General features: G+C 35.9%; 2 protein-coding genes across 2 annotated transcripts; one reads left to right on the forward strand and one right to left on the reverse strand.

Moving 5' to 3' along the window:
• The first annotated feature begins 1,621 nt into the window (after positions 1–1,621).
• LOC132171683 (F-box protein At3g07870-like) lies at positions 1,622–2,954 on the forward strand. The gene has a single exon (XM_059583057.1). It carries the CDS (start codon positions 1,657–1,659, stop codon positions 2,881–2,883), a length of 1,227 nt encoding a protein of 408 aa, XP_059439040.1. The 5' UTR covers positions 1,622–1,656; the 3' UTR covers positions 2,884–2,954.
• Positions 2,955–4,287: 1,333 nt separating this feature from the next.
• On the reverse strand, positions 4,288–9,479 carry LOC132171634 (putative 4-hydroxy-4-methyl-2-oxoglutarate aldolase 2). Its single transcript, XM_059583006.1, has 2 exons — positions 9,337–9,479; positions 4,288–4,944 (listed from the first exon to the last, which is right to left on the reverse strand). The coding sequence occupies exon 2, from the start codon at positions 4,937–4,939 to the stop codon at positions 4,439–4,441; it is 501 nt and encodes a 166-aa protein (XP_059438989.1). The 5' UTR covers positions 4,940–4,944; positions 9,337–9,479; the 3' UTR covers positions 4,288–4,438.
• Positions 9,480–10,097: the final 618 nt, after the last annotated feature.

Consider the following 10,097-nt stretch of genomic DNA (forward strand, 5'->3'; position numbering starts at 1 on the left):
ATCCAGTGTATCTTCTTCACATTATCCTTGTGTCCCCACCAAAACTTCTGCATGATTCCATTTAACTCACTACATAGTGTTTTGGGCAGCAAAAAAATGCTCATACTATAAGCAGGTATCGCATGTATCACAGCTTTAATTAGAATCTCCTTCCCTGCTTGTGAGAGGAATTTTGCTTTCCAATCATTGACACGTTTATTCACTCTCTCCTTAATCTTATGAAACTCCCTAGTCCTTGATTTTCCCACCAAAGCTGGGAGCCCCAAATAAGTGTCAAAACGCTGCGAAGCGGGTATCCCGGGCAAATTCTGGATTTTCAGCCGATCTTCCCTACTAGTATTTATGCTGAAAAAAACAGCAGTCTTCTCTTTATTCAAACGTTGCCCTAAGACGGCCTCATAATCTTCCAGAATTTCTGACAAAAAGGCCCAATCTTACAAATTAGCCTTACAGAAAATTAGGCTGTTGTCTGCAAAAAATAAATGGTTAATCTTAGGGCCCCTTAAGGAAGTAGGGACTCCCTTAAGCCTTCCATTTAAAGCAGCCTGTTGGAATTTAAAACTGAGGACCTCTGCACAAAGCAAGAAAAGGTAAGGCGAAATTGGATCCCCTTGTCTAATCCCTCTAGAAGGACGGATAAGACCAACGGGTTCCCCATTGATAATTATTGAATAGTTGACACTAGTAACACAAGACATTACAAGCCCCACCCATTTCGCATCAAAGCCCATCTTTCTCATCACCGACTCCAAAAAGACCCATTTCACTCTATCATAGGCTTTACTCATATCGAGTTTTAAAGCCATATATCTCACCTTGCCCCACATCCTAGAATGCATAGTGTGAAGTGTTTCATAGGCCACCAAAATGTTATCCGTAATTAATCTCCCCGGAATGAAAGCACTTTGATTGGGTGAGATAGTATTCGGAAGTATGATTTTTAACCGATTAGCTAACACTTTAGAAATAATTTTGTAAATCACATTACAAAGACTAATCGGTCAAAAATCAGTGACTTTCGTCACTCTAATATTCTTGGGAATAAGCTATGTGAGTAAAATTAATATCCTTATCAATGTTTCCGTACCTGAAAAAATCGGAGATGACTTTTCCAACTTCGGGACCCACCGAGGCCCAATGATCTTGAAAGAAACAACACTAATTGAGATTTTGGAAAAATTAATTAACGAGTAATGATAGAGCTCACACTTGTTTCGTTCAATTATGATTTTAAAAGCCACATAAAAATAAAAATAAAAAATAAACCCTTCATTTGCCATCTATAACCAAAAAAAAAAAAAGCTTGTTTGTAAGGTTCTTCAAAGTCTAAACTACAAGAGAGGGAGGGGGGCCAGGGGAGTAGTTGAAGAAAATGGTTGATGTTGATATTAGATTTTTGACGTTAAAGATATAAAATATAAAATGTAACGTGACCGACCCATCAATTTATTGAATTATTAAAATGAAAAATAATAAAATAATAAAATAAATAAACAAATAAAAACCCTTTGCCACTCATTCCAATTACGCTTTAATCATTATATATATATATATATATATATATATATATATATATATTAGTTTATTGGTTTTTGCCAACACTACCTACAATGCCATTCAATTGAAAGGTCCTTGAAAAAGCCGAGAGAGTACCCCATGGCCCCAGCCAGCGGCTCCATGGAAATCCAGGAGATTAGCATCAAAGCAAACAAACTTATTCTGGAAGATGAACAAAACCAGGGGACCGCCGCCGCCGCCACCGCCACCATCACCACCGGTGAAAGATGCAATTTTACAAAACTGCCATGGCATGGAGTCCTGGAGATCATGCTGAAGGTCCCCATCGAAGGCTTAATGCGATGCAGGTACGTATGCAAGGCGTGGCATGAGTTGCTCTTAGATCCTAGTTTTGCCAAACTCTACAATGGCGGCAGCAGCTCACCCGCTGTTGTTGTGCTTCTTCAATCAAGCTTATTTCCTCATGGAAATTCCGGAGCGCTCTACTTGATTGAGCCTCAAGAAGAAGAACCCTCTACCATAATTGCCAAGTTTGACCACTTCCCCTACCTTGAATCCACTCTTGTGAATTCATGTAATGGGTTGATTTGCTCGTGCGATATTCGGATGGGTAATCCCATCTACATATCAAATCCTGTAAGGGGCGAGTTCTTGACCCTCCCAAAAGGTGAAACAAATCCTGACCGTCAATTCGTATCTGGGTTTGGATTCAGCGCCAAGAGTAATCAATACAAGGTGATTAAATACTCTAAATTTGTAGAGATTTATACTCTTGGAACCGGTGCTTGGAGAAGAAGCAAACGTGTTCCGCCTGCACGCCATCAGAGCTTGTTTGGGATTTTTTTCAATGGAGCTCTGCACTGGCTTGTCAAGCTTCCCAATCAATCCGTGCTTATCCGTTGCTTTGATCTCGATGATGAGAAATTTCAAACAATTCCGCTGCCTTTGTCTACATTTTATGAGGTCAACTTCATAAGGACGCACGTTGGGGTATTGGGAAATTGTCTTTGTTTGAGCTCCATTGCTGCGTCTATTTCTTCCGTTTGGGAAATCCAAATCTGGGTAATGAAGGAATATGGTGTTAGAGAGTCTTGGATCAAAGAGCTTACGATTAAATACCCAACCCCAGTGGAATACTGGTGGAGTCTTCAAAGCATAAAAGTAGTAACTTGTTTGAAAAATGGGGAAGTTGTGTTTGATTGCGAAGGTTGTCCGGCTGTTTATAATGTCGAACAAGAAAAGTTCAGGTTGTTGAAGCCTAATGGGATATCATTGACACACGTCAATGGAATTGCTCATGCATCCAGCTTTGTTTCGCTCAAAGATATTGCCATGGGAGATGGCTCAAAATTGTTCAATTTTTAGATCATCTGTTAAGAGTTCAAAGATTGTAAGCTTTTACTTGGTTTCTTCAATTCAACTGTTAAGTTTATTTGTGTTCTTGGCTTTCTCTTTGTACATGTTGATTTGTTGATTTGTATATGACCATTAATTATGTGAAAAGCTCCTGTAATGTTGTTGGGGGAACACAAATATCATCACAATTCTCAGAGAAACAGAGAGAAGGGGTAACGATGGAGTTTATTGGAAGTACTGCTGCAGAGTAAGCATTAGAAATCTCTCACGGGGGCATACACAATTAATATCCCCATTTGGTGGGACTTTTGTGACGATTGGTACCTAAATTTGATCCTGAAATAGGGCAGTTTTCTGGAATACAAAATAGATCGATTTTCAAATTTGGAAATACAGGATCCAAAAACGCCCCAGAATTTACAAGTTCAGAAAGAACTTCACCATTTCCATTTCTGTATATGATCATTCAAGATAAAATAAAAAATAAAAAAACCATTTTTTTTCCAAGGAAGCAATATGAGCAGTGATTCCTAAAAGCACTTCGTTATTGGCAACCATTATTTGTAAAGAGCAGTGATCTGCAGCACACTGGCGTGCATGAACAGTCATGCACGCCAATGTGCTACATATCACTAACCATCTGTAAAATTTACTCCAAATACACATCCGTCCTTGCAAAAGAAATGACAATACTTTTACACAGAGAAATGCTATACACTCTAATTTTTTTACATAATTTTTTTTACTTATAGGTAGTTTTTAAAATTACCACAACTAAAATTTTCAATCTAGCTGCTCCATTAGCCATTTTTGTCTCATGCGTTTTTTGGTATAAACTTTCCCAAATTGCCCATAATTTTTTGGGAAAATTCCAAAAACACATCTAATTAAATAAAACAAAATTAAATTTTTTTAAAAAAAAAAAATTGTGGGCAGCCGCAGACGCCCGATGGGTGCCCATCGGGTGTCTGCAGCCCCTCCTAATTTTTTGGTTTTTTTTTGGTTTTTTTGGGTTTTTTTTTTCTTCCAAAAACATAAGAACAGTTACGTCTTTTCAATAATTTTCATAAAGGAAAACAAAAATTATTAACGAAATGGTTACATTGAAAATTTTAGAGATTTGGTTGACATTGCCAATTTTTAAACATTTGAGGCAAGATTGAAAAAGTTGTGAAGCATTAGAGGGGGGGTAAAATGCCTTTTTTTTTTTTTTTACAACAATTCTGTAAATAAAATTATGACAAATCAGGAGAGAAAAAAAAAAAAAAAGAAAAAAAAAAAGGAAAGCAATTTTAACAGAAATGTTAAAATGATGGTTAGAGCTGGAAAACATACCATACTATCATTAGAGGAGACAAGCTTTGAAGTTATCTTCCTCATCAATCGCATAGAAATGGAAGATAATGAAGCTGATTAAAAGTGGAGAAACACATACAACATACTTTTATTGAAGTTGGTTGAGCACAGTAGAGTTTCCTCAGAAGTTCAAAACTAGCTCAAGAACAAGCAGAATAGAGCAGAACTTACCTAACAGAAATATTATCCTGCAAATACTGTCTTTGCTTTAGACAGATAGCTCACTCGGGGAAATCAAAATACCATCAGTATCTGCATAAAGCCATTCCCCATCACAGATCCTTGTCCCAGCAATGGTAACTGGAACGTACTTCTCTCCCATACCTTTCTTATTTGCTTTCATTGGATGGGAGGCCAGAGCCCTCACCCCAATGTCACAGCCATTTATCTCATCCACATCCCTGATACAGCCGTTCACAACTATTCCTGCCCATCCATTATTCTGAGCTTGGACAACAGGATTGCCACCCAATATTGCACACCGCAAACTTCCACCCCCATCTACAACAAGAACTCTGCCATTACCCTTCTCCTCAAGAAGCTGACGAACCAAAACGTTGTCTTCGAATACCTTGAGGGTAACTATTGGTCCAGAGAAGACTGGGCGGCGGCCATATATGTGAAAAATTGGCTGGAGGGCCCTAAGCTCACCGCTTATAATTAGTTGTGGGTTTGCATCACAAACTTCAGCAGTTGTAACCAAGGCCATTGGTCCTGAACATGTTAAGGTTAGGACAAACATCATATATAATTAGACTGGAGAAAGGAAAACAGATCCAACTCAGTTTCAGAAAAAATTGTTTAACAAAAGGGTTTCAGCAAATTATTAGCAACGATGCTTTCCAATTCTTTTTTTTAAGCTAGTTGGTATTCACACTCCATCTCAGGGTATATTTGGATGGAGGAAGAGGAGATGAGAGGGGGCTAACCCTTCCCCTTTTTTAGTTGCTATTTTTAAGGCATAGGGAGAAGATTTACGGAGATTTGGAGGGTATGGTACACCCTAAAAGCCCTTATTTCAATTCCCTCAAATTGGGAGAATTCGAAGAGAGAAAATGCCAATTTTTAACATATTTTTCTCTATTTATCTTTAGCCCTAAATAATTGACTAAAATTTCAACATTATCTAAACAAATGGTTACCGCCTATCTCACATTAGAATCAATTTACAAAATAGCTTATAATTCTATCTCCTTTTCACCCTGCAACCAAACAAAGGGAGGGATACCTATTCTATTCTTCCATTTTTGTAAAATCTCGTATACTAGTAAGTTTCTAGTCCAACCCCTATTATTTTATTGAAAAATCAAAATAAAGGAAATGATAACTACTCCATCTCCTCTGGTCTCCCTCCACCCTGATCCTTTCCCCTCCCTTCCATCCAAACTCCCAAACATAAAGTTAGAACATTTTTTTTTTTTTTTAATTGGTAAGTTATGTACACACCAAGTGGAGATTTTGCACCTATGACCTCACCCTCCACCCTATTTTTATTGGGGGAGTAGGTGCTATATGAGCTAGGGCTCTTTGGCTACACTTTCAACTTAGACTCTGATACAAAGAATACACAAACAGAATACTAATATATTTTGCATTATTTTAAGAAAAACAACCAAAGGTTCCAATTCCTAAGAATAGAAAACAAGCTTAAAATTTCCATAGCAGTTGCAAGCATGAAATTAGCAGCCTCTTGGGAGACATTGATTCCTACGAATAAAAAATTAGCTCAGGTTTCCACTTCTGTGGCCTGCATTAACTTCTAGGGAGACACTACAACTGAATCAGCAAATGAATTTTATGGAAAAAAAAAAGGTGAGAGAGCCAGCCTAATACTTTCCCATTGAACATAGAGAGCTAGTATTTTGCACTAAGACTTTATTACTGAGACAACCTGTTGTCAATGTCTGCAGAAACTAGTTTATTAAAATGACATCAACATCAGATTGCTAGCAAAAAGGTGAATCATAAATCACTCAACCCACTTCATATTCTCCACTCAAATGAAGTTCCAATCACATATCAGAACCACTCCTTTCAACCCCGATATTATTCATCATAGTTTCTCCATTTTCAGCAAACAGCTTCACTTTATTGCTTATAAGCATTATATAGTTTGATTTAATAACAAAAACATGCTAGATTTTAGACAGAAACCTGGAAGGACTTTGATCCAAGAAATATGTAAGGTAAAACGAGTAAAGGTCAGAGGCATTAATTTGGAGAAAGGAATGGTAACGATTGCTATCCTAGAATATGCACTGGAATGTATCTTTAAAGAAGCACAATACAATTCAAATGGTAATGAATACAGGAAAGTATATACCAACATAAAATCTATAACTTTTGCAATTATGTGTCAGGTAGATTTCTTTCCAAAAATTAGGATTGAGGAAATACCGAAATACCAAAACCACACACACAAACTTTTTTTTTTTTTTTTTTATGGCAGGGAACCTCGACAAGGTAGGGCCCTTTGGACCCACCCCTGTAAAGTAAACCTTGGACCCGTGCACCGCACCCTCGGATCAGGATAAATCGCTGGCTTTTACAACAGGGGGTGTAGCCCCAAGGGGGAGTTTGCACCTAGCAAGTCTCGAACTTGAGATTTATAGGGTGATACTCCCTAAGACCACAAGCCTCAACCACTAGACCAACCCCTTGAGGTTAAAACCACACACACAAACATGCTAGACAAGTCAGCCAAAAAACCAACTCCCCATAACCTCATCCCTTCCATTTCAGGTAAACACCACGAGTATTGTTTCACAATTTTGCTACAACTTGTGCCATGTGTGATACTAAATTAAAAGCAACCAAAACAAATCATTACTTTGTATTACAGTCATCGATCTTTGCTCAGATGACCAAACTTTCTCAACTCCTTTTCTTGCCTAATATGCATCCAGTTCACCTCTAACTTCTAGAGAATGTACATCCAAGAACTATGATGATCTTTGATACATATGCTAAGAAAGGGACATACCAGCAGGAAATTAATTTACATATTATCCAATCAAATGCTAAGGCTTGTTCTAGTAACGGATGATTAAATCCAAATACAGTGGACGATAAACTTTCCAAGTTAATTGATTGAATACAGAAAAGGCACTTAAATTTAAGAAGGCATAGAAAACTTCATTAAATTAGAAATGAGATCTATCTGGTGGGAGATAACAAAAATTGTCATTTTTTTTTTTTTTTGTTCTTTTTTTCCTGTGGTAGTGAAGGCATATAGTGGGGTTTTGGCTGTTATTTCAATTAAGCCTTGGAATTTTATCAACATATGACAATGTAGTTTGGTCAATTAAGTCACTTACGAAGTTCATATAGGTGATAGAATTAAGCCTTGGAATTTTATCAGCATGTGACAATGTAGTTTTGGTCAATTAAGTCACTTAAGAAGTCCATCCATATATTTGATAGAATGAACGAACATAAGAATAACAATTAGAGAAGGGAAACAGAACCAGACCAGATAAAAAAGAATCAGATGGATAAAATAAAATAAAAACAAGATGCTTTTCTTAAAAAGCGGATGTAGGGAGAAATGTGAACTGGTCTGATTAACCAGAAAGCTTGGAAAGCTTAGTATAAGCATAAGGGAAAGGTAGACAAGGTTGAAATATTAAGCAAAAGACATTACTTATTAACAAATAAAGCAGAATGGTATTCCACAATTCCAGTAACAAATCACATATAGAAGGAATAAGGCTTCACTCAGTAACTAAGTAAAATAAATACATACGTTTAAGCTAAACAATCCAAAAAAAGAATCATATCATCATATCACTTATTTGAAATCTTTTTTTACATTGATGATAAAGATGAAGATCGAACAAAAAATAGTGTCAAAATAAAGCTTATATTCTGATTTATCTAGCCCATGATTAGTAGCTCAAGCAAGAGAGTTAGATAATGCATATCCAAAATCTAAATTCATACTTACAAAAAATAAATAAATAAATAAAATAAATTCTAAATTCATACTTTCCAGAACCACTTACTTATCAAAAAAAAAAAATACTTTCCAGAACCACTTACATAAATCAAACGCGCATAGACACAAGTACCCAAAGGTGAACAAAGTAACTTCACCATCTACCATAACTTGTCATGGCCACCCCCATATGTTTCATATGTAAATTGTTTTATCCTAGCAGACATATAAGTATGATCTGTAGAATAATATATATTTATTCACAGGACCATATCCCCTAATGTATTAAAATGCAGTAACAGTCTTGAATATAGAGTATCCATAACATAATGTGAAATCAAACACAAGGGATGCTACATAACCATCCGCTGGTGTCACAGCCATGAAATTTTGCCCAAAGCATAGATGCAGAGCTAACAACCAATATCGGCCAGTATTGGCATTTTGTCTGTTACTTGGTGGATATGGACCATTACAGATTTCATATTAGTAACACCTATAAATATAGAGTAATATCAGCATAAGTTTTAAAACCAATACAAATCCATCATTATGTAACATAGCAGAGGCTATTCAATTCTATGATATCCCCTAAAATTTCTACAGGAAGACCTCCTACTGGGACCTATAAATCACCCATGAGGACCCTCAAAAAGCTCACATCTTCATACCATAGGAAGTGTATACCTTTTCTTAACATAACCTTATTCCATTTTCATACATTCACGCACCATTTCTTCATGTTGGACAATATTTTTTGGTAAAAATCAGTGTCCCCAAAACATAAGCACATAAAAATGTTTTGTTTAATCCCTTTAACCAAATCCAAAGGGTAAACAAGTTTAGCAATTTCGCTCCAATCAGAGCAAATATGGATTAAGTAATTAATTAAATATCACAAAGCTTCAGGAAAAGTGATTGCTAATCGATATATTTCAAAGAATCTAGAACTATACCGATACTAGTTGAGGATACAATATGCGAGATATGGGAAGGAAGATATACACTTTCAAAGGGTCAAATTTGTTTTCCCTCAATTTTCTTAGCAACCAAACAGAGAGTAAAGAAAAATGAAAATCTCAGAGCAAGAAATGGGAGGAATAGATGATAGCGGTCAGATGAGGAAATAAAAAAGAGCATGAGATATGATCCAATGGTCGTGATTTTACCTGTGGTCGAGTCTGAACGACAAACCACGAATCTCTGCGACTCAAGAATGTGCAGTGCTAAACAAGAGAGGGGTAATTCTCAACTCACTAGTGCTGGAGTTATAGAAGTTTTTAGAGAGAGAAGAGAGAGAGACAGAGAGAGACGGAATCAGAGAGGGCTGTGACGCGTGGGGGTAAGTTCCTAGCAATTTGGAGAAAACCCATACCAAATTACTTGCTCAATTAATTATCTGGATAAATGAGTTTCAGGTAGACTTTGTTATATTAATTTGGGTAATTAATTGTTGTAAATTCTTATCCAATCTCCTGTAAACTCTCTTATAGTAATTTTAAGAGTTAATTATTATACATCATGATCCAAGAATTTTAGGATAGATTTTCAAATTACAAAATTTATGTTATTTTTAGGCATCTTTGAAAATATCACATTAAAAAAGTAGTATGTTACAGTTGAGAATTGAGTATATTTTAATTGGGTTCTTGCATATGTGCTATAAAAAAATTTTGAACAAAAAATTATTTTTTGGTTTTCTAAATAATAAGTGTCCCTGCATACTACAAAAGTTTAAAAATATGTATATATATATTGGGAGGAAAACTTTTTTTAGCTACCTCGATAACTTGTCGATATGACATTTTCGAAGCGTTTCAATAAATAGAAACAACCTAAATTCGATAATTTGAGAATTCACCTTTTTTTTTTTTTTTGAAATTATAGAAAATCCTTATCCAGAATTTTATAATATATATTAAATGAAGCA

This window comes from Corylus avellana, chromosome ca2 (genome assembly GCF_901000735.1).
Source record: "Corylus avellana chromosome ca2, CavTom2PMs-1.0".
Classification (NCBI taxonomy): Eukaryota; Viridiplantae; Streptophyta; class Magnoliopsida; order Fagales; family Betulaceae; genus Corylus; species Corylus avellana.